This window comes from Filicampus tigris, chromosome 19 (assembly GCF_054856515.1).
Source record: "Filicampus tigris isolate MCC_2025a chromosome 19, RoL_Ftig_1.0, whole genome shotgun sequence".
In the NCBI taxonomy this organism is placed as follows: domain Eukaryota; kingdom Metazoa; phylum Chordata; class Actinopteri; order Syngnathiformes; family Syngnathidae; genus Filicampus; species Filicampus tigris.
This window is the reverse complement of record NC_141235.1, coordinates 9,081,495-9,105,280: the sequence shown is the minus strand read 5'-3', so window position 1 is coordinate 9,105,280 and position 23,786 is coordinate 9,081,495. Positions and strand designations below refer to the sequence as shown.

The window sequence follows — 23,786 nt, the reverse complement described above, 5'->3', positions numbered from 1 at the left end:
CTACATAGGGGTGACCTTCAATAAATGAGCGACGAAAATCTGCATTTTATTCGGAATATAATGGATATAATGGTAGAGTTAATATTTTAAAGCTGTTTTTAGGAATTTTAGTAGAACGATACGTTATCAATTGATGTTCGCGTAACGTAAATAGTCATGTCGAGGGCTTGGAGCCTGGTCAGGTGATCTTTTCCGTTTCGCCATTTTGTGCCTCTGCGCCGGGTATTTATCACAAGAGTCGTGACTGAGTCGCTCCACAACCAACTGCTAGTTTAGGTAGACTCAACTTCCCCTCCTTCGTCATCCGCCTCCTCAAGTCCAAGCTTCTAAGCCTTCACCTGGTTTTCCCCCTTTTTTGACCACTCGACGTCGTCACCTCCCTCGTTCTCTGCTTTTATATTTTAATTTTTGTGTGGAACAATGTCGGCCGAAAGTCCCGAATACTCCCCGTTCTTCGCAGTGATGGGTGCTTCTGCGGCGATGGTGTTTAGCGGTAGGTATCACTTAAGTTCATTCTTTTTTTGTTGTTGTTATTTTTTTAAATTATTCTTTTCATAAACATTTTATTGTCAGCAAAATGGCGCCGTGTGCGCTTTTAATGTCATTTTACGCCAACAGCTTCCATCAAGTTCCTGTCCAAATGACAACCCCGAAATTGGCCTTGAAGCTAGCTCGAAAATGTCGTTGTTGGTTGCTTAATCCGTTTTATGAAATCATTTTTTTTTTTCATGTTCCTTTCGGTTTAGTCGTCTCTTGTCTAAGTGGTTTCATTACAAATTGCATGCTCCAACACGACAGGCAATTAAGCTAATAGTGCTAAAGCTAACAGATGACGTCCACCCAAGTTAGCCTCACGTTTAGACAGACCGACATTGAATTTTTCAAATTAAATTTTCACAACAGCAGTATTAACACACGAGCTCTTGCATTAATAATACACTACAACCAACAAAGATCCCTTAAATGGGCTCACGAGTGTCACACAGACTGACTACACATTAGTTCCACGTATAACGTCAGGAAAATGATTTAAATAAAGAGAAGTTGTGTATTATTGACATTTCTATTATTCTAGACATTATGACTTCCTCTGTATACCAACCAGAGAAAACAATTGTTCTAGCCTCTACTGCAGCACATCTTTTTGAAGTTAATTGTGCATAATGGTGGCATACTTTGTGGTGTGTATTACTGATGCTAATATAGTTATGGATATGGTTTATTTGAATAACTCATCAGTGACTTGAGTTAAAAATATAGTCTGTCCGTAAAGTCTCTATCCAACTGGAAACAATGTGAAACATAACCTATGTATTCAAGAAATGATTAAAACTGTTTAAGCCACTGAGTATCTAATGTAACTAGTCTTATACTGTAACAATTGCCATTTGTTTTGCAAAGCTTTGGGAACTGCGCTCAGAAGGGTAACTTCCTTATTGCTCAAAAGAATGACACCAAGTCACATGACAATCACATGATGAGCCTTCTGACTTGCACCAGCCATCTGACTGGTCTTGTGAAATCTCAATTTAAAGACATACCTTAACACTACGTCTGTTTGATTTATAAAATGTTGCTTAACTCATTCTATCCCAATGACATATTTATATGTCATTTCACAGAGGGTCTGAAAACGTCTGGTACTGAATTGAATAATCACTTCAGAATACACATGAAAATATTTGGATATGTAAGCTTACCTTTGTGGAGCATCAGGCTGGCTCATAAATGCAGTTTTGTGTGTTTTATTTCCGCCTTTACTTTTTATTAATTAATTTTTTAATGTGTATGTATATTATTGACACAGCATAAGGCTGCGTTGTCCTTAGCAACTACTATTGAATGGCAAGATAGTTTCTGACCTCAAGACAAAAAGTATGAGAAGTTGGATAGAAGCAGTGTAGAGGAGTGACAGCTTGGGAATTAGCATCTTGGGAGTTGTGGGGCGAGGGGTTCGAGCTCCCTTGGAGAAGGAAGTGGAAGTATTAAAAGTAGATGTGGGTTTTTTTCTTTTCTTTTCTTTTTCAAATTGTATTTATTTTTATTAAAGCTTCTGAAAATGATGCCATGGTGACATTGGCTGCTGTTTCTGTTCTGCTTCAGTGGCCTCAGTCAACACAGTGTGTGCTTTTTGTCATTTACAATGCATTTAACTTCTTTGCTTGATTGAAACTTGATTGGATAAATATTTGTTTTTGGAACTTGTGGTGTAATGGCACATGCGTGCTCTTTGCGCGGGTACCAAAATGGGATGAATTAAAAATGGCAGGCTTGAGTCATGAAGGGCATCCAGCAAAAACACTGTGCCAGTCAAATCACGTGAGTGGCTTGCTATGTGGACGAAAAAGCCGAAAGTGACAGGATTTATATTTATTTACGATTTGAGAAAATACTAAGTAAATTGTACTTAATCTTTTTGCAATTTTTGCAATACGTGTTCAACAATTACATACGTTTTTAAAAGTGCTTTGACGCAAAAAAGGTAGTGTAAAATGGAATGGCAGCTCTAATAAGTGGAGACAGCAAAAAAAAAGTCACATTTAAACAACAAAGTGCCGTGAAGCACCGCAATTTTGGGGGGATAGGGCCAAAGCCTTGCCGCAAATAATTCACACCCCGCTAAATTTGGAAGCAAAAACGAATCATAAAGCAACGACCATGTATCTAGCATGTCCGCTATCATGAACCCATGTTACATAACGATATTAAGTATTAGGAGTTAAATTATCCCACACAAACAGAGCACCAAGACTAATCAATAGTCGCGAGCATACTAGCCTAAATAACATGCGAGCAGAAACTGGCATGACATCACACATGGGCATACAAATATGCGCACTAACACTTAACACAAACAGTGTCAACTGACTAAGAAAATCTTACTTTTCTGAACTCCAGTTTCTATACTAGCACAGCAGAATACACTGTTAATCAATAGTTCAGTGATTACTAGACCTCACTGTGCATGTTTTTTTTGTGGCAAAGGCTATGCAGTGTTTTCTTCATGCACATTTTAGAATGCATTGTTTGTGCATGTGGCAGTACACAATATATGCTTCTGATATCTCTATTCTTGTGACGCAAGGCTACAGCATGACTCATACTGTAAATGTTGCACCCTCATCATTATACGGCCTGCACATCATTACATAAAAGCAAGATTTTTCACTTCTGATCCCAATACTGGGCCCGTGTTTGCTTGTCCCCCCCCTTCCGCCGAACAATCTAATCTAATACGCCTGAGCAAGTTTGCAGCTGCTCTGACATCACAAGACGTCACGGGAGCTTCCCATCATCGGCGGGGAGGGAAAAAAAAAAAATGTAAAAGCTCTTAGCCAGATCTGAGGGGATTAGGATTAAAATATCGGGGTTGTAGGTGCACACCGCACCATCTGCAGGAGCTCCCACACGTGACACATTTCATAGTCTGAATTGAACGCGTATGTGTGAGGACTCCCATCGTTACCTGTCACGCTCCACTGAGGATGACACAGGCCCAGAAATAATGGAGTTGCCACTGGATAACGTTACAAAAGCTCATTTATCACCCTGTTGGGTAATAATGAATAGATGAGCACAGGGTCTGGTGAGTGACGTGAGTGTCAGCGGATGGAGTGTAGATGAATCGTTTAAGGTGCGACCGGTTCAAGGTTTTGTGATTCCGTTCGAAATGAACGGCAACATCAGGGAAGCGTTTGGCAGTAGTTGTATTCCCGGCCTGCTCCTTCTCAACAGTGATTTCGCCTCATATTGACCGCATGTCATATAACTTGCCCAATGTGGTCAACCACTGTATACACACTTAAGTGACTGTCCCGCATATCAACATCCATTACCCAGAAAGCCTCACGGCTAATCTTGGCGGGCCCCCTGCGCCGTCGCCATGCTAGCTCTCAACACATTGCCACAAGAAACGAGTTAAGCGAGAACATCTCCGAAGATGCCTCTTGAGGCCTTTCAGACGCTATTAAGAGTTCTGTCGAGAGATCTGTGCACTTCTCTTGTCTTTTGCTCACAGGCCAAATAAGCAGTGCACTATGTATTGATTAATAGAAAGATGTGCTTGGCAGAAGATGAGAAACGTAATGTTTAGCTCACAACGGTGTGTCAGGCCTCGCATGGGAGCTGTTTCACCAACCGCGTTGAGCCCAGATGTAAACAGCTTTATTTGGTTACTAATTTTGAAGCCTTGTCGTTGTAATCTTCCCATGCATGCACGCGGCATTGTGGTATTTTCTGTCAAAGTTTCTGTGACGCCGAGGCAATGATGCAGTTTACTTGCTGAATTATAAAAAAAAAAAAAAAAAAGAAAGGTTAGGAGCTGCCAAGCGCAGTTCCGGATTTAAATCCAATTGAGAAGCTGTCATATAACGTTGAACAGAAAGCACATGATTGAACACCTTCCAATATGATTTACAGGAAGAATACAATAAATTATTTTTATACAATATTCGAATGGAAGCAGGGTTTTTCCGCAACGTAAGCATGTTGGACTTTTTGGGAGGAACTGAAAGCGACATGACTTTTTCACATCTGTCTTCACTAACGCGCCACATCTCGTCCGCGCAAATATCAACTGGCTTGGTTTTTGTCCTCTCCCGCGGCAGCCCTGGGAGCGGCTTACGGCACGGCCAAGAGCGGCACGGGCATCGCCGCCATGTCGGTGATGAGGCCGGAGCTCATCATGAAGTCCATCATCCCCGTGGTCATGGCGGGCATCATCGCCATCTACGGCCTGGTTGTCGCCGTGCTGATTGCCAACAGCATTACGGAGAGGGTCAGCCTCTACAAGTGAGTTTGCTCCCACCACACGTTATTTTTTTTTAGACTTTGTTTTTTTTATGAAGCATATTTTAAATGGAAAAATCAAAAAGTGCAAAACAACTCAAATAATACAATAACAGTAACATTGAAGTATGCCTATTTAACCAGAGAAAGTACAAATAAATGAACTGTTTTGAGGGTGGGTTTTCGGAACATGTTTGGCAGCTTGTTCCGACATCAACTGAAACCTTTTAAAATTAGCTTTTTGCTTATTTCACATTTGTTTCATGTGTATGATGTGTACATCTCCTGTTTTTTTTCCTTTATGCAATGGTACTGTTTTATTGCAACTTAATGCTGTCATTCTAAAGTTACTGTCACACAAAAACTCATGAGCTCTGTTGGAGTTGTTTTCAAGCATTATGCTTTTGATAACATTGTCACGTTTAGCTCCTTCAATAGGAAATCGATCCCAACATTTTCTTCACCATAATATCTTGTATGCGCCCCCACTCGTCAAAACACTGCATTCTGATTAATGTTGCGTTTGTGGAATATGTCATCTATCTATTTTTATCCATCTCTTGGAGCGGCCATTTTGTCACCTATCTTCTGAAGCTGAGACCTGATTGGCCGTTACCTGAGCCCTGAGCAACTGTGATGTCATTTTCAGTTGACAGCAAGTCAAGCCGCTATGGCTGAAAACGGGTGGATTTTGCTACTTAACTCATATTCCACAAACACAATATTATTCAGAATATCAAGTTTAGGCGAGTAGTGCTGCATAGAACATATTGTAAGGAACATTTAAAGGTAAGCTGTCATAAATGATATTCAAAATGTAATCACAAGTACAAATGTATACACTAATTGTCTGCTGCCACTTTCAAGCAAGCTCGGCGTCTCTAAATCGTTCTGTTAGTAGGTCTGAATCTCCATTTAGCGTATACACAGTTTTGACGTGCCATCATGTCAGCTGTTTTTCTTTTTGTATGCCTTCGAAATAAAACTTACATGTTAACAGCAAGTGCATAAATATAATGCCAAAGGTTATAGCAAACAGAGCTAATAAAGCTTGTCCTTTACCACCCACAGAGATAATGAAATTCTCAACTTTAAAGTTTAGCTCACTGATAGCTGGTCAAACATTAACTACGCTTCACGTCGGTTACACATTTCATGAAGACAACAAAATGTTGGACAACACGTTACCTGTTTTGCGACCATCAACAACCCATTTTGCACGCCGCCATTTCACCATGTGCTGACCACGACTTTCTGTCTCCGTGTCCAAGGAGCTTCCTCCACCTGGGGGCCGGCCTAAGCGTGGGCTTGAGCGGGCTGGCGGCCGGCTTCGCCATCGGGATAGTGGGCGACGCGGGCGTGAGGGGCACGGCTCAGCAGCCGCGACTTTTCGTGGGCATGATCCTCATCTTGATTTTCGCCGAGGTCTTGGGTCTCTACGGGCTCATCGTCGCCCTCATTCTGTCCACGAAATAAACGCAGCACATCTCCACTACAAGATCTGTCCGACGTGTCGCTGCAGGAGAAGGAGTGTAAATTGTGTATGTGTGCGCGCGCGCGTGTGTGTGTGTGTGTTGAGGGAGGTGGTCGGGGGGGGGGTTAAGGGGGTCCATTTGTAAAATTCTCCAACAACAAAGTGGAAGAAGAGAAGACATCAAAGAAAGAATTGAAATGGCTCCATTATAGGGTCTCATCTCAAAAAAATGTGTACACATTTGGTAGTTGAACTGTAAATGCGCAATGTAGTCATTTGTCTTGTGTGCGTGTGTGTGTTTCAAAACAATTGTATGATGAAGAGTCCTCCACGCGCCCCCCCTCCCTCGACTTATATGGGGCCTGGAGCTGTGATCTTTAAAGAGCTGACCGAAGGGCCGCACAGCTTTTTTCCTCCCGCGGGATTGCGTTAATCTTGAGGATCTATTTGTAAAATGGACTTTTTTTTTTTTTTCCTTCCTCTCCACTGATTTTATTTATAAGAAATTGTCCATTAAACTGTTGAAATGCATCAAGTCTAAATTCCCGGCATATATATTTACATATCTACAGACATATAGATAGGTTGAATGCACCGTGGGTTAATTGTGCTACGTGGTTGGAATTCTTCTGGATGTCATTGTCGGTTTGATCATTTACGACCGCCCGGGCTGGGAGTTGTCGTGTGTAGCTGTATTGGAATCATGACCGCAAAACATTCTCCGTGTTTTTCCTGTAGTACTGCTGTTTGCATTAAAGGTGTGTGCCCGTGCCCAGTGTCGGGTGTCCAAAACGCTCACCATCTGCTCTTCATCGCCCAGCCCCCAAACCCCCCACCACCCCCACCCCCATCTGTGGCTGTACCTCATCTTTCCCCTCACATTCCAGCTGTTTAAATCCTGCACGGATTTTTGTGTGTGTTTTGTTACTGGTGTATTATAAAGATGGAGTGTTTCAGGAGATGTATTCCAGCTCAAAGAATTGAGAACTAGAATGGGCTAATGGCTGTTTTTTGTCATTTTGCAGGAAAATATGTTTCATGAGCCATTTCAATGGCTGTGGTTACTTCTGGATACTTGGTGTAAAGTGGTTTTCCTCAGATTTTTCTTTGGAAAAAAAATTAATACAATATACTTGTATGAATTAAAATCTATATGGTTTAAATTTAAAAGGTAGCACAGTAGTGATCAATTTACTCAGTCTTATATCAATTACTGAATCTCACTTTCAGGGATGTTTTGCGGGTGGTTGTAGCAACTTTCCTCTCATCCCATCAGGCGTCGCCTTCCCAAGTCAAGCTCACAGCAGGTAAAGCCTTCCATGGGTGTTGTCATAGAGTTGGCCCAGTTTTGCATTAATGAATAAGAACTATGTGTCGTAAGAGACTGTCAACATTGGACGTGTAAACCATCATTTCTGCACTTAACCTATTAAAAAAAAAAATGGAGCACGCTTTAGTTCTTAGTGGCGCGACCGGTCCAGGTAGACTGACTCATTTTGGTTGTAGCTTTTCCAAAGTTTGACCCGGAGTACCTTTCCTGAATCACGTCAACCTTACGATCCTGTGTTATCCTAATGTGTCAACGTGAATGTTTCCACAAACAAATTAAAAAGATTTCAATTTAGATTCAAGTGGCTTCCTGACAATGGCCATCATTTTCCCACCCCACCGTGGCGGTATGTTGCTGTCCTGATTTTTTAACTGAAAAGAGAATTTATAGGTTTTTTGGGGGGGGGTTTAAACCGGTATTTATTTTCAGAATCAGATTGAATTCAAGATTCACTCACAAGAAAATAAACACTTTATGCTCTTATGCAAAATATGACTACAGCCAAAGACAACTAAACAACCAATAAATTTAATTTCTAGTTGTAACAATACTTTCTTTGTCATAGTGGTCCCTCTGCACGTGATTTTTACATTTGGGGTTGAAGGCTGTTGAGGAGAGTCTTAGCAATGCCACTAATGGCGCTGAAGGTGGCGCTGTCCGGGAATGACTTGAGGAAGTCTTTTCCTTGCTCCACGCTTGCGCTCAGCTGAGGATCCAAGGGCACAGAACCTAGATAGGAGACATGACTGCTCTTTATGAAACTGAATGATTTGTTTCAAATTTTTTTTTTTTTTAATAATCACATTTCCAAGCTGAACATATACCAGATTTTAACTCACCGAGGAAAGGTGACCCTGTAAGTTTGGCCAACTCCTCACCACCACCTTTAGAAAATATATTGCTGCATTCCTTTAAAAAAGAAGGGGGAGAATATTAGTCAAAATAGATTTAAAAAAAAAAAAAAAAAAAAGTAGTGGCAAAATGGCACTCACTGAGCAGTGCGGGCAAACAAAGCCGCTCATGTTTTCTACAATCCCGAGGATGCGCACTCCGGTTTTCTTGCAGAAGGTCGCCTCTCTCCTGACATCCCCCGTCGACACCGCCTGCAAGACAACACGAGTGACTTTTAGGAAGACTTCTCTAAAACCTAACATGGAAAGGCAAACCGCAAAGGTTCAGGTCATCTGTTTTCTTTGCCTGGGGGGTGGTGACCAAAACTGCCCCGTCTACTACTTTGTGCTTCTTGAGGCTCTCCAATATGGCCAAATGCTCGTCAGATGTGCCTGGCGGCGTGTCCACCAACAGGACATCCAGCTCTCCCCACGCTACGTCTGACACAAACTGGCCAATCATCGCTGAGAAGACAAAAGAGGACGAAGATGAGTTCAGGTGTAAAAATGTTCTCATGGAGGTTACTCAACGTTTCATTTGAAATTCCCTGGAGGATACCACCTGTTTTCTTGGGTCCCCTCCACACCACTGCTTCATCCGGGTCGTCCATTAGGAAGCCAATGGACATGAGCGCGAGGCTTTTCTCCACATCAACGTAGACGGGCACCCAGCCCGAGTCGCACTGGTGCACCTCTTGATGGGCCACACTCAACATGCGCGGGATGCTCGGGCCGCACAGGTCGACATCCAAGACGCCAACCTGATGGGACAATTCAAAAATGTACTGTATAAAATTTATGCTTATGACATTGAGACCTTTCTTTCCTCACCCCCTCCCACATTCTTACAACCATTCCCCTTTCATGTGTCCTCCTTCCATCTGTTTTTCTTCCTCTCTTTGTCTTTCCCCCCCAATAATGCAAAAAATGCACACCTACCTTTGGCCCTTAGTATTACTGAGTAGACTTAGTATTGAGCAGTAGAAATGAAGGGATAAAAAAAAGCTCTAATTTATTTGTCCAATGAGTTATTAAATATCACCAGCCTTTTTCCCAGCATGCCTCAGTGCCAGAGCAAGCTCGGTGGTGATAGTGCTCTTCCCGACACCTCCTTTTCCGGACAGAACCAAGATAACATGGCGCACATGGGCCAGGCTGCTGCTATCTAAGAAGAAAGTAAGAACAGAAGTTTTATTCAGTGGTGAAAACAAATGGAACAACAAACATTTTGTTATGGTACTCGGGTATTCTTCAAATATCGGTTCTTATTCTCTAGTCTTTTTACACAATCCCTAAAATTGGTCATATTTATCTGTACTTTCTCTTTGTTAGTTTGTCAAACTTGTCCAACCTCCGCAAACGACCTCTGGTTTTATTCGTGAAAAGTGTTGAAATGTTTTAGGACTGAACTACCAAAGCGTGACTATTTTGTCATCTGACACCACAAGTTCCAAACAAGTAGGTTAGCGTTTATGTGTGTTTTTTCTAAACGTTTTTTGTTTGTTTTTTCGCCAGAAAAAAATTACAAAATGTAGTAGGGATCGATGCACACCAACCATTTGTGAGATGATAAAACGTTTTATTCCTTCCTTATTTATTATAATGCTACAGCTAGCTTATATACAATAGTTGATTCGTAAACTAACCGAAAACTCACCATCATTCTGCTCCATAACTGTTATTAGGTAAACTACGCAGCATCAGTACACATCGAATGCCGAACACACTTCCGCAAATGGCCACCTGACTAATCTCAGCCAATCATCACCTGCAACTCGAAAGTGGCCAATGACCGAGCGCGTGGCGTTCAGGTGCTTTTAGACGCTCAGATTTCTAAAAACTTTAAATTACATAGGCTTTAAAATGGCAAACGTTTACTGGGAAAAAAAATATATATATTGATCCCGCTACAACTTTTGGACATTTTAACGCTGGGACTGAGTCCATTTATTATCTAGTTTTAATATTAATAATAAATCCAAAAATACACATTACTTAAAGGCGCCCAGACACAAAACCCCTCCCCCTCGTAGGTCTTCTCCAATGATCGGAAGACAGGGGCGTGGCCAGGTCATGTTTACGTCTGGCTTCCAAGGAGAGAAGAAGTGGGGCACAGTGTAGAGTGCACCTGTCACGCGTTCGGATATAGTAGCACGCTGACCGTCAAATGAGCTACTGCTGCGAGGCAGGGCACCAGAAGAGTCCAATAAGGTAAGACCACGAACCTCTTTTCATAACTTAGACTGGCAAGCATAAAAATGGCAATTCTGTACAATGATGATGCGCATCTGCTATGTGATGTCATGTCGTGTAACGTGCACACATTGGCCTAAGATATTTCAGCCAGTTTCGCCGTTGTGCTGGCATTGATTTGATTACTTCATTGCAATAGTATCGACAATGCTGTTTGAATCCTTATTCCCAGTGCAGTATTACAAACGAACCTCACACTAATTCATTGCAACTGTTCACACCAAAGTACTGGCTGCTCACGAGTCCAGCTGATGCATTTCTAGTATGTAGGCCAAAGCCCACTTAAAGCGAACCCAGCTCCACACCAACTAATCTAAATTGTTGGCAATTATCTGGTGCACCTGCTTGGAAAAACAGTGACCAGCTGCTGTGATCACTTGTGGCGTGGGCCCAGACATGCTAGTCAGGTTCTACTGGAATTTCTCATGGAATATGTGAATTTATCTTTCATAAGAAAGGGGGGAAAAAAAACGTTAAGTTGACTTTAAAGACTAGTTTTTTTCTTTATTTTCATGATAATCTGATGCAATAAGTGACCTCAGCTATTATGAATCAATTTTAATGACTAAAATGACATGATGTCCCATTGTATTTGGCTTATATTGTAATGTTATATCATACTTTTTTGAAAGGGAGAAATGAAAAGGATCTTCCAGAAGCTGCGAGGTGAACTTCCAATGCTCGACATGCAGTATGTGACCTAATTTGTGCACAAGTGCAGATGAGTCTTGCTATAGCAGACATCTCGGCACAGTGTCAGAGCAGAAGGCTGGATTTAAACATTGCACGTACGCGCATGCCAATTGAGGCATATGGAAGCGGTAGGAAATAGGCACACGAGAACGCAAGCTGTTCTCCCGTGTGTTCTGACTGCGAGGAACCTGAAATAAAATGTAGAGTCATGCACCCTATTGGGATTTAAAGTCATGCTTGTTTTATTGATTTCAGAGCCCATCTGAAAGATCATCTGATTTGAGGAAGCTACGGTTCCAAAAGAAGTTACTTCACAAGTAAGTTTCCATCTTTTTGCTGGATTTAGTTTAGAGAAGAGGAACTCAAAGACAACGGAACACCAAAGGTCGTCGTCAGGCGTAAATCTTACTAAATATGTTATCATATTCCCTGAAAATTAAAAGGAATACTTATAATGTGCAGGTTGCCGATCGTCCATGCTGAGAAGGGGAAGGAGCAGCCGGGCTCGACATTTGGCCTGCAGCGAAATGCGGCACGGGATGGATTCCGTCACGGTGATGTCAATATCAGCCGAGGAGGACGAATGGGAAAGCCAAACGGCAACACAGGTGCACTGCCCCCCTTTTTATATGTTGCGTGTTTTTGAAACTATCATGGGAAAGGAGAGCCACAGCCGCACTCGCACTTTTCAGACGTTTATTGAATGGCGAGAGAACACAGGCCTCGAACCCAACCTTCACTTTCCTGAGCGTACTGCGCTTTGCGCCACGCAGATCAGTGACGTGGAGTCTGAGGTGGATCACCTGGCGACCTCCCAGACGGGCTCTGAGCTGACGGAAGCGGTGGCCCCGTGCAGCCTGGCGCCCGTGCTCGGGGAGTCTTTCTGCCAGTGTGCCTGGGGAGAGGAGCCGAACTCCGGCTTCGGAATCGGCGCCGTCTGCCTCTGTGGAGAAGACGACGACGGTGAGCTCGACAGTAACGCGACCGTTGCAATTCGTACGGTAGCCTGCAGTGGATAAAATATGACCTTTATATATATCGTGATCAAATATTTCATAAAATATATTTGAAAAATCAAACAAAAGTTGTTTCTTTTACTAATATTTACAATTAAATTGTACCGAGGGTTATTGTTAATATTCTGCCCCTCTCATCTACCGGTAGCTAAATAATATTGAACTACTGTGATGCAGTGCAGTTTTCCACCAGAATACGCCTTTTTTTTTTTTTTAATTAATTTTTTTTACTCTTTCAGACTTCGACTGGGTATGGGACGAGCGCGTGAAGTCCTCCGGCGCCTTCCTCAGCTGCGACAACCGTAAGGTGAGCTTCCACTCGGACTACAGCTGCGGCACGGCCGCCATCCGCGGCGCCAGAGAGCTCGCCGAGGGGCAACACTTCTGGGAAGTCAAGATGACCTCGCCCGTCTACGGAACGGACATGGTATGTCCATTGCTAATATATTCATAATGATAATAATAATCATCATCATGAAATTCATACAGTCTGTCTTCCACGCATTTGCATTTGTCTTCTGGAGATGGTTGGAATTGGCACTGCGGAGGTGAACCTGGAGAAATTCAAGTATAACTTTGGCAGCCTGTTGGGTCACGACGAGGACAGCTGGGGGCTCTCCTACACAGGTTTGGCGTTGACACACTTTTGGAATGCGGAAAGTGAGGGGAGGAGCTTAGTTTTGTCAGGCTATTGCCTTGTCTAATAGAAAAGAGGCGCTTTGTCGCCATCCCGTGGCGTCTACAGGCAATTGCAATCATTTTGAGTGGGCGTTAACAATACCTGTGGCCGTCGACGTACCTTAGTAGCGAAGCATGTTGTGAAAAATTGTGAATTATGTCTTTCTCTAGGTCTCCTCCAGCATAAGGGTGAGAAAGTGAACTTCTCCTCCCGGTTCGGTCAAGGCTCCATCATCGGACTGCACTTGGACACCTGGCATGGTACTTTGACCATCTACAAGAATCGACGCTGCGTAGGTGTGTTCCTAAAGGGAAGCCAAGTCGGCCACATGCTGATATATAGATTTTCATTTTTTTTGTTGTTGTTGTTTTGGTCGTGATTCCACCACGGAAAGCAGCGCATCAAGGAAAATTGCGATAACCATTGACCACCATCCCCGTTTTGCACCCGCAGGCGTCGCTGCCACCAGGCTGCAGAACAAGAAGCTGTACCCCATGTTGTGCTCCACCGCGGCCAAGAGCAGCATGAAGGTGATCCGCGCCTGTTACACGCCCACCTCCCTGCAATACCTCTGCTGCACGCGCCTTCGCCAAATCCTCCCCGCCTGCCCGGACGTGCTGAGCGCCCTGGAGCTTCCCCCGGGCCTGCTCGGCCTCCTGCGCCGCCGGCTCGGCTGGGTGTTCTCCGTCACGCGAGACGAGGGGGACGCCGGCCGCCCGTCCAGCCTTGTTGCCCTCAGCGACTGCGACTCCCCCGGTCCGGTCTTGGAACCTTGCCTCGAGTCGCCGTGCTCCCGCCACTCCCCCACGACGGCCCACGGCGACGACGACGGCGAAAGTTCAGAGCCGGAAGATTATCAGAGTAAAAGATGCCGCTGGACATGAAGCGCGCGACTGCGATCAGTAAGTCTGTGGCAAGCGTTCAACTTTTGCTGTTTAAGAACAGACGAGCAAACATGCACTTGTTTTGTTTTAAAGTGGATAAACGCTCGACTTATCCCGACTCGAATAACATGACAAGCGTCATGTCTTGGAGAGCTGAAAGCAGAAGTCGCGTCAAAATTTTTCTTTGCATGTGTACTATGTGGCGCCAACTTTTTACTTCCAAGGAGGCGGATGTTTTCTGTAGCAACGCCTCCTACTGTCGACTGAAAGGAATGTTAAAGTGCCCTTGGGCTCGCATTGCGAACATTACGGCTCACCTGTTTTCTGTGTTTGGTCATGTGACGTGGGAAAATAATCAGAAAACTTGTGTTTTGACAAGTGGGGGCCATTTATAGTTAACGGAAACTAACAAAATTAAGTCAGGTGGGGGGGGGGAAATGTTAACGAAATAAAAACGAGAGTGCTTAAAAAAATGAAACTACATTTTAAGTAAGCGAAAATGTCCTTCATTTTCTTATTAACTTTGGTCTTTCAGGGTTTATTGTAAATGTTTTTACTTCGGTATCAATGTTCATCTATACAGAAGGTCAAGCAGTCATATGGGAATTGGAGTTTACGTTACTTTAGTGACCCCTTTTTAAAAAAAAAAAAAAATTTTTTTAATTTTGCACTCAACAAATACTTCGAGAACAAAACAAAAGCTGAAACAAACTAAGATGAAGCATTTAAAAAAAATTTTTTTTAAAAAAGCGAATTATGTCAAAATGAAGTATCATGAAAAATTACGAACATTTTTGACTTGACTTCTGCTTCAATGATTCGCTCTCTTTGTAATGAATTTAAAAGTGATACTCAACAAATTAGACCAAAAATGTGGGGGGGAAAAAACTCAGTAGGACTGTAATCGGAGGGAAAGATACCGGTAAAGAAATGAATTACTTTTTGATACTATGTAAAGAACTTTTTGTAAACCTTTCACTTTCTTACTTGGACACTCGTGGAAAAAAAATAAAAACCAAAAGACAAATGCTCTGCTGCAGATAATTTTTATTACGAAATTTCCCTAAGTTTCTAAATGGACTTCCTTACGTCACGTCGTTTGGAACATAATACCCGAGGCATATTTTTAGCTTATTGGCACCAACAATCAATCAACTGTCACATGATGGCAGCTAGCCGTCGTTTGGAACTTGCAACAAGATGTAAACATTATTGACCGCATTTTTTAAGTTAGTCCAGGACCAATTCAGGGTTCTCAAAGGTGAGGCAGTGGTAAACTCTGGTGGAAATCTCAGGCCCGACCCGCCTGTCTTTGCCTTCGCCTTTCACCGCCAGATCGGCCAGCAGCTTCTTTCGCTCCTCCTCCGAACTTGATGCCTTGTAAGCCTGGAACGCAATGCAGCAAATATATGACTTTCTCCTCAAAAGTGTGCCCAGCCCTGTTTTAAGCGCACACACACACTCCATGCAGCTCTCTGAGCCCAGGAGGAAGTCGTACCTGCAGCAGCAGCTGCGGTGACGGGTATGCGGCGGTCACGCAGGAGGCGGTGGCCCGACTGACTCTGTTGAGCTGCTGGATCTGCTTGCTCCACACTTGTTTGAGCCCGGAGCCGTCCTTCTCCACCCGCACCCCGCTGGCCCACGAACCGTCCACGCAGAAGGGCAGCTCCGTTTGCTCCGTCAGCTGCCTGCGGGCAATTTAATTGCGATTTATTTTTTTTTTCTTCCTTAATATTGCAATTTTAATTTGATTTTTTCAAGCTTCTCCTCCAATGGATTTTTCAACTAACAATAAGTCAAGTTTAGTCTCATGAATACCAAGTCAAGGCGAATTCAAGTCTTCAGTTTCATCAAGTCATAAAATTGGCAACTCGTCACCTGACTGGCGTCTGGAGCTACATACTTAAAAGGCCGTTTGGACAAGGACTTGGTGACGGCGCACACGTGGTCGGTGACGTCCTGCCATCCATCCACAAAGAACACGGTTATGTTCTTATCCAGCTGCAGATACACAAGAACCTGAATGGAGTGCAAAGGACATACTCATTATTTTGTTGTTTCAGCAACCGCGGCAGACGCAATTAGCGCTGACCTCCTCCATGTCCACATTCTCCCCGCCATATCTGGATCGAATTGTTTTATCTAGCGCATGTCTCCTGTTGGTCGGAAGCACAAGTGTGTAATGCAAACCTGTGATTTTTGGCAAACATTTTATTCAAATGTCCAAAAGAATTTAGGATTCGTGATTGACAGATGAAGTTATTGCGTGAGAAATACGGATTTTTTTAACCATCACCTGTAATCTGACTGGGACTCTGTTACCAAGAGAGTGGCCACCTTCACAGCATCCCGACTGAGGCACTCCGTCAAAGGGCCGAGGACAGAGTCCCCCTCTAGCCCCTCTCCTTCGTTGTCAATCATCTGTAGTAACAGCAGAATTTCAACACAGCCAATATTCAGTGCCCAACTCATCTTAAAATTCTAAATTCAGTGTAGCGCCATCACTGTATTCATCTTAAAACTGAAACTTTACCCAAAAAAAACCCCAAAATATATTTGTCATGGTTGCAAAAGTTCAGCTCAATGTTGAATTTTGAAAATTGTCAACAATTCAAATTCTGATGTCACAAATATTAATGACTTCCATAGACCCGCAACCAAAAATAATATATAGTATTATAATATAAATCCAAATTGCCTAAAGACGCCACCTTGTCTAAATGAATCTACTCCACTCGCTCTAGCAGCAAAAGGCCACTAGATGGCGCCAAAGCAATTCTGTTATTGCTTTTCAGTGAATGAAGCATAGAATGGGGGGACAAATAGGGAAATCCGCTAACACGCGAGGGTTCATTCGCTGTATCTTTGTTCATTTATATATTACAGCAACATATTTTGACATCAGAAGAATTAGATGTTCTTCCACTTTTAACTATTGTTGCCATTGATTAGAATAATCGCTGTGTGTTCGACCTACATTTCCTCACTAAGCACACGTGTGAGTAACTTGAGAAGATTTTTCTAATACGCGATTTGTCTCAGATTGGGAAACACTCACTTGGCACTAAATATCAACACACAGGAACGCCAACTTACTTTTTTCACAGAGATGACTATGTCTACGAATTCGGATGGACTTAGCACCTGCACCAGCTGGTCCTCTGCAACCGTTCCAGTGCCATCCTCGGCCAGCTGGAGACACCGTCGAGCATATATAAACGCAACGATCGTCAGCTGCATTTTATATTCACTTTTCCCACATTTTGCCATAACACATAGAGAGAGGAAATCTTATGAAAACAAGTGTCCACCGGAAGTAAATCCCTGGTCCATGTGATGCTGTTGGGAAGTGGCTGCTGTTGGATGCTGTACCTCCATTCAAAAGAAGACAAGGTGCCCAGCAGGATATCACAGCCTTGCTGTTGCAGGAGAGCTGGAAAACAAGGACAGATAAGTGAAAGAATCACTCAGATGCTGATACAATCATTGATTTTTTTTAAGCCCCATACACGTACTGAAGTTGAATATAAAGATTAATTGCAACAGACCTGGATCTATGCAGACAATCAAACATTTGAGATAGTTCTCCGGCTTGAGACTGTTGAGATGTTGTGCAGCTTCTTTCCTTTTCTGCTGCTGCTTTCTCTTCTCCTGCTTCTCTCGTTCCTTCGCAGCTCGGTTCTTCTCTCGAGCGTCCCTCCGTTGCCTCGCTTTCTCCTTGTCCGCCTCGATCTCCTCCTTGGAACGCCGCTTTTTTGCTGGACTCGGCCGATCGTGTTCATCGGATGGCGGTGGAATTAAAACGTTGCTATCTCCGAATTCCCGAGCACTTCCGTTACCTCGTAAATCGTCTTTTGATTCTTCATCAACTTCGGTATCTGAATCAGACATTTGCCATATCGTAGACATTTTACTTATATTCGCTGAAAATGGTTACAAATCCCGCTGAACGGTGAAGAAATAACTTTATTTACATCCTGCCTGTGACGGTGTCCGTAAAAGGTATCCTACGGTGCGTGATGAGGGCCAAATACACAAAACGCGTTCTGGAATGTTTGTTTTTGACCCACCTATATGTATGAGGAAAAATGTACATTAATAGATTATGTATTGAAAAAAACGGTAGAAATCAAAAGCACTAACTTAATTGGTAACGATGGGAAAAATGGGCCAAATACATTCAATGTGTTATAAATTTTGGAACAATACCCTAATGAAAGCCAATAATAATACTTTAGTAATCATTAGTTACTATTGTTAAAACGTGTTCGCAAAATTAAAAATTACGAAATTAAAAAGATGTACAGGTAAACTATCGATACATTTAAATTATTTAACACGATCAACAGCGTCATCTGCGCATTGTAACTAGTGGTGGTGCGAACTGAGTGGGGAACGAATCATGGACGTGTGTTGGTGGATAGCCGAAGTAGCAAAGACTTCTTGATATTCCACAAGCCATTGTTTAATTCACAACAAAACAATACTTGCCCAGCGTACCACTCGTTACTCAAGAGCACAGCGGTCGGGTAAGTCCATGTCATCACAAGCAATGTACATGGTTATTGAGTAACATGAAGAGACGCCGCCGTGTGGCGCGACACCGTAACTACGATAAATTACTGTTACAGCATGCGTACTGTCATTTTTTGAATTATTAATTCTCAATTTCAATGCAAAACGAAAGAACAAAAAAATACAACTTTGTAAAGGGTTATCCACTTGTGATAAGAGTAGACTGTAGGTCATAAATCATTTAATACATTTCAGTCTTCAGAGATTCTCGGGGCCTATTTGTGGCGTGAAATTGAAGCAACAATTTCCACGCTAGGCCAAAGCAGTCATCGTGACAGTTTGGTCGGTTGTGTCTCTTTTGGTCATTGGATATTATGTTTGATACATTCTCGACTGGATGATGAAGGATCCAACAGTGCCCCCCAGCCACTGTACTTGTATATTTGATCTACTTTTAAATTTCTCAACTACTGTATGTGTTCTTCCCAAGAAATCCAAAAGCCGAAGAAAGCTGTTGGATGCCATAAAGGGGCACGTGCTCTGCAACCCCAGAGGGCTGCTGAAGCTGAGTGTGTACTTGAATGTTCAAGTATATTGTATTTAGAATAATAAAGACGTTCTTCTGGAGCCTGTTGCTTTTGTTTTATGTTGTTCCAACCTCACCTTCAAGTGGAAGTCAACTCAAAAACTGTCTTACATTCTCACACATGCATATAGTCAAATCATTATCTTACACATACCTAATATAATTTCAGCACACTAATGCACAGCAACACAGCAAAGAGTTAGAATTCTAGTTTCTCCTAATTATACCTGATTATTAGTCTTTTTTTTTTTATTATTGTTAAAGCTTGTTGCAAGTGATTTACTAGATTCCACTACAGTTTCATCATTACTCCAAAAATAAACTCCTTACAGGAGACACTTTTTTTTTTTTTTGTTCTTTTCATGTTTGCTATTTTCAATAAGCCGAAGTAAACAAGAGAATGGCTTCAACAAATGATATTTTCTTTCTTTCACCATGTTTCGTTGTGTGTTGCAGGTTAAGGCTAGAGACCTGTCGGACCAGGAGCGACCCACCCACTCCCCCCAACCGACGAGAAGCTTCTCAACCTCCCAGCAGAGTTGCCTTTCTCGACAAAGCATCTTGAAAATAAAACACGAAGTAAACATTTGCGACTGTTTGTGACTGAAGCAGACAAGAGGACACTTGTGCGTTTTATTCAAGCACTTTAATTACGATCATCAATAAAGCAAAGTAACAAACTACACTGTCTCTTTGTCATGTTCGTCTTAAATTTCAAATCAAGTTGACTTTGCAAACTCTCTCCTGATGGATGACATCATGAAGTTAGTGGTAGTAAACGCTAGTGGGGTGGGGGGGTTATTTGTTAGGTTTGAGTGTCATCACACAGCCCACGTGGAATGCTAGCGGTGGAAGGGACCACATCACGAGGGACGCCAACCCTCTCCAAAATTGACATTTCCTTTTTTCATGTAACTGAGGATAAGTCTCTCGGGTAATTGCTAGATAGATGGATGTTTGGATGACAGCTGAGTTCAACTATTGACCATAAACCGATAAATACACAAAAAAATTCCGAATTTTCTCCGCCGAGATGGTCGAGTGGTATAAGAAGTGGCGTGGTGTTCCGGAGACCCGGGTTCGATCCTTACTCTTTGGTCCATTTGCAAATTAAATGGAGAACAAAGTAAGATTCGAACCCGGGTCTCCCAGAGACCAAGCTATGATAATAACCATTTGACCATGTTAGATCTACTGTGATGGTTCGGACGGCTGTACATCTATGCATTAATCTACACATTTGTTCACTGCGTCACTATATCTGATATATAATGCTAACAAGGGTCAAGAACCCACACGAAAAGTGATAGTCGAATGGTTACTTTCTTCGCTCCATTACCGGACAGCCCTGGTTCGAACCCCGCAAGCAATTATAACAATGCATCCGTTATTTCGCTAACGCATTTTTAGCGTAGCACAAGTCCTTTACTAGCGTCTGACTCTTAGCTTTCTGTGTAAAATTAAAGTTTTTATTTTTTTTTTCTCTCTGGAAGTGACGTCATCACCGGAAACCTATTTAAGTCGGGGAAAGCAACACACTCATTCTTTCTCAGCACGCTGACAGCCTCCAGTCGCCCTCGTCCACCTGCTGCTCTGCACACATCTCGACAAGTAAACTATGACAAGGTGAGTGCTCAATCTTTAATACCCTATTACAACTCATTGCTTTTGCTCATTTTGAGCTAAAGTGGCACTTGCGTGCTCACGCCTTGCTAACATGGCAAACTAAAGCGTTTGCTCTTGCGTTGGTATTTAACGCTTCCTACGACTTTAAATTGCACCAAAACGCGGAACGGTGACAAATGGATAAACGCAATAATTTAATATTCATGGTTAAGTTGATGTTTGTTCAACAGTAATGCAGCTACTTTTTGTGACTATGACTAAAGAAGCATTTGCGCAAACCTTTTCCAGCATCTGGACGAAAGTGCCGTTTTGCCGAAGGTAAGTAGACAAAACTTCACAATTAAACTGAAGATATCAAGTATATTTTCATGCATGCGTCTTAACTGTCTCATATCTGTCCACAGGCTTGCATTTTGAACAGAACGACCAGGGTGACTGCAAAATTGTACAATTTCAGTGTTTCTATATGAAAGATATCATTATTAAACAGACTAAATCAAATATCTGTGTGTGTTGATTCTTATTTGTCTGCTTAACCGAATGGCCCAAATGACCCTCAAAATGGCCGATTTTGTTTTTTTGGGACATGGCGTCATGAGACTTTTGCATGTCTACCAAATGTCAGGTTAAGCCACTAGCTTGTCAGGCTGAGATTGAGATTTCAAGTGGAATGCTTGCGTTCCTTACATTTGTCTTTCAGGCCACCATGCTGTTGAAGAGGCGTCCAGCTGTGCTGTCGTCACTGGTAAAACACACTCTTATATACACGCACAAATGTTTGACCAATTATTTCAGCGTGTGCTGACAATCTTCTCAATCAGCACAGGTGTCAAATCCAGGTCCAGTAATTAAGACCCCAGCCACAGTATGACTTGCGCCACAGGTGCTTCCACTCAAGCGGCTTCGGGGGAGCTCGTTTACCTGACGGGTGAGTGGAAGCACCTGCGGCGACAGCCAATCTGTGGCGGCAGGGGGTTTACTTTCTGGACCTGGATTTGACACCCGAGTGAGGTGGGAAAATGCACTCAATGACAACACTTGGATCATTGTCAACTTTAATGTTTGCTGCCGTGTCACTCGAAAAGCACCAGCCAAGATTCTGGATTCAACCGAAGGAAGACTTTCCAGCAGTGTCCCATCCGAACTGCTGCCGCTTGTTTTTTCGCCGTCATGCCAGAGCTGTGGAACAAGATGGCGGTGTATCAAGGGAGTGGGTTTTTTTTGTTTTTTTTTTCTCTGCAGTTTTGCCAAAGATGCAGTCAGGACACTCAGCAGGCATCTCCAGTCCTGTTCCTTGAGGCCGGTTGCCTGAATGTTTTGTCTCCGTGCTGCGACACACCTGATTGAAATGATCAGGCTTCTAAAGAGCTTGCTGATATGGGCGCAATGGAAAACGGGTAGGACAGCGACCCACAAGGAACAGGATTGAAGACCTTGGTCAATAAGTAACGTTACCTTTTTGTTCTGCTCTTCTCCACCAGGTGGCGCCGACGAACCTGTTTAGTGCAGCATAGATCAACTTGTGAAGTCGACCTCCTCTAAAAGGTTGGGACCTGGTGCAAAATTCAAACTTGATGAATCAAAGTAATTGACTGTTTTTTGTTATTCTAGGTGGCGCAATGATCAACTTGCTGACCGGTTAAACGGGCTACAAAAAAAACTTTGCATGTTGAAAGGGCACTCGGCATGCACTGCAGCTTCCAGTAAGAGTGCCATCAGGGACTCTTCCACCTGTTGGGCAAAGAAATTCTCCATAAAAGTGGAAGGTCTTCAAAGCTGCCTACATTTTCAATATCAAGACATGCAAATAAACGTACTAAAAATAGCAGCTTGACTGGCCCGTCCTTTGTGGTATTTGCAGTTTTGTCCATCCGGGAGAATTCTCTGCACCAGTCCAGAGTTTCAGGAGCTCGACCAGCTGCTGCAGTGAAAGGTTTCAGTCTACAGTGACTAAAAAATATTTCAAAGTCAGCTAAAAATGAGTTAAAGGTGAAACACTAAACATTCATGGTATGTTGCTGATGCCATATTTTTGACTCTCCTTTGTCTTTAGGTCCACGAGCTGGTCAACTGGAGACTTCACCATGCAGCGACGAGGAGATTGTCTTTAGGTGTCATCCAACTCGAATGGTGCACATCATGAAGCTTGCCATGGTATTGATCAATGAAGAGCTCCTGCAAAAACATAACTGCATTTCAGGTTAGTAATGGAATTGTCTACTCACATGTTTGTTGTCCTGCAGATGGCGGCACTGGAGTGCTGCAACATGACTCAAAGTGCATCTACCTGAGGATGAGTCGTCTGCTGGTAAGAAAAGGAACATTTCATTTCAGCTGGCATGTTCCAGATGTCTCGACAAAGTTGAATGATTTGTTCTTGTGTCCAGTGTGGTCGATCGGGTTCCTGCTCCAGACCAGCAGCAACACTTTTGCCTTTCTGGTCGCCTGCTCATGCGCGAGGTGCTGAAGCCAAACTTGGAGGCAGCCTGAGAAGAAATGGGAGACATTTACACTTGGACGGTATGCTCTTTAACTTCTTTTCACTGCGCAATCCTCTTGACAACTTTTCTGACACAGTACTTTTTTTCCTTTCCCTTTCTAGACAGCAAGGAACAAGATCATCCATCACGCACCTGTGCAGACTTGAGTCTTGATCGCTGGTTGGTTTCAAGCCCCAAACATCTTCTGCACAAGACGTTGACTTAACTTTTTTGACTCACAGATGTTTTTATTTTGTCTTAGGTCCACACGCTTGTCAAGTTCTTCTCGCTGGCCGACCACTTCGCAACGAGCAGACTGTCATCTGACTTGCAACTTGGTCTTCATTCTTCTCGCTGGCCGACCACTTGAGCACTCGGCAACGAGCAGACTGTCATCCGACTTGCGATTTGGTCTTCGTTCTTCTTGCTGGCCGACCACTTCTCAACGAACACTGTCATCCAACTTGTAACTTGTTTGTTTGCGATTGTTTACTCTGCAAAAGAAATAAAGCTTGATTACAAATAACACTTAAACTCTCAACTTCATTCTTACACACATCACAAAAAACTTG

General features: G+C 43.0%; 5 protein-coding genes and 1 long non-coding RNA gene across 7 annotated transcripts; 4 read left to right on the top strand and 2 right to left on the bottom strand.

Annotated features, from left to right (window-relative positions):
• Positions 1 to 209: 209 nt before the first annotated feature.
• On the top strand, positions 210 to 7,033 carry atp6v0cb (ATPase H+ transporting V0 subunit cb). The gene is made up of 3 exons (XM_086015828.1): positions 210 to 493; positions 4,608 to 4,791; positions 6,060 to 7,033. Exons 1-3 carry the CDS (start codon positions 421 to 423, stop codon positions 6,262 to 6,264), a joined length of 462 nt encoding a protein of 153 aa, XP_085871954.1. The 5' UTR covers positions 210 to 420; the 3' UTR covers positions 6,265 to 7,033.
• A 1,012-nt stretch (positions 7,034 to 8,045) lies between these two features.
• On the bottom strand, positions 8,046 to 10,286 carry nubp2 (nucleotide binding protein 2 (MinD homolog, E. coli)). Its single transcript, XM_086015827.1, has 7 exons — positions 10,140 to 10,286; positions 9,529 to 9,647; positions 9,045 to 9,243; positions 8,790 to 8,947; positions 8,585 to 8,695; positions 8,432 to 8,501; positions 8,046 to 8,321 (listed from the first exon to the last, which is right to left on the bottom strand). The coding sequence occupies exons 1-7, from the start codon at positions 10,153 to 10,155 to the stop codon at positions 8,179 to 8,181; spliced, it is 816 nt and encodes a 271-aa protein (XP_085871953.1). The 5' UTR covers positions 10,156 to 10,286; the 3' UTR covers positions 8,046 to 8,178.
• Positions 9,544 to 15,034, top strand: LOC147129343 (SPRY domain-containing SOCS box protein 3-like). 2 transcript variants are annotated; one of them, XM_086015825.1, is made up of 9 exons: positions 9,544 to 9,658; positions 10,516 to 10,693; positions 11,684 to 11,745; positions 11,891 to 12,036; positions 12,202 to 12,391; positions 12,684 to 12,871; positions 12,969 to 13,071; positions 13,294 to 13,419; positions 13,577 to 15,034. In XM_086015825.1, the coding sequence occupies exons 4-9, from the start codon at positions 11,905 to 11,907 to the stop codon at positions 14,005 to 14,007; spliced, it is 1,170 nt and encodes a 389-aa protein (XP_085871951.1). In that variant the 5' UTR covers positions 9,544 to 9,658; positions 10,516 to 10,693; positions 11,684 to 11,745; positions 11,891 to 11,904; the 3' UTR covers positions 14,008 to 15,034. The 2 variants fall into 2 exon arrangements, with proteins under 2 accessions (XP_085871951.1, XP_085871952.1); XM_086015826.1 differs by lacking the exons at positions 9,544 to 9,658; positions 10,516 to 10,693 and adding an exon at positions 10,754 to 11,401.
• A 2-nt stretch (positions 15,035 to 15,036) lies between these two features.
• eme2 (essential meiotic structure-specific endonuclease subunit 2) lies at positions 15,037 to 18,021 on the bottom strand. The gene is made up of 8 exons (XM_086015824.1): positions 17,556 to 18,021; positions 17,319 to 17,440; positions 17,104 to 17,199; positions 16,304 to 16,428; positions 16,100 to 16,163; positions 15,911 to 16,026; positions 15,506 to 15,695; positions 15,037 to 15,393 (listed from the first exon to the last, which is right to left on the bottom strand). The coding sequence occupies exons 1-8, from the start codon at positions 17,914 to 17,916 to the stop codon at positions 15,238 to 15,240; spliced, it is 1,230 nt and encodes a 409-aa protein (XP_085871950.1). The 5' UTR covers positions 17,917 to 18,021; the 3' UTR covers positions 15,037 to 15,237.
• LOC147129341 (uncharacterized) lies at positions 17,347 to 19,791 on the top strand. Its single transcript, XR_015082404.1, has 2 exons — positions 17,347 to 19,091; positions 19,565 to 19,791. It is a non-coding gene; the product is annotated as an uncharacterized LOC147129341 (long non-coding RNA).
• Positions 19,792 to 20,141: 350 nt separating this feature from the next.
• Positions 20,142 to 22,553, top strand: LOC147129340 (uncharacterized). The gene is made up of 8 exons (XM_086017515.1): positions 20,142 to 20,152; positions 20,602 to 20,734; positions 21,023 to 21,052; positions 21,139 to 21,165; positions 21,435 to 21,479; positions 21,977 to 22,131; positions 22,216 to 22,279; positions 22,346 to 22,553. Exons 1-6 carry the CDS (start codon positions 20,142 to 20,144, stop codon positions 22,079 to 22,081), a joined length of 351 nt encoding a protein of 116 aa, XP_085873641.1. The 3' UTR covers positions 22,082 to 22,131; positions 22,216 to 22,279; positions 22,346 to 22,553.
• Positions 22,554 to 23,786: the final 1,233 nt, after the last annotated feature.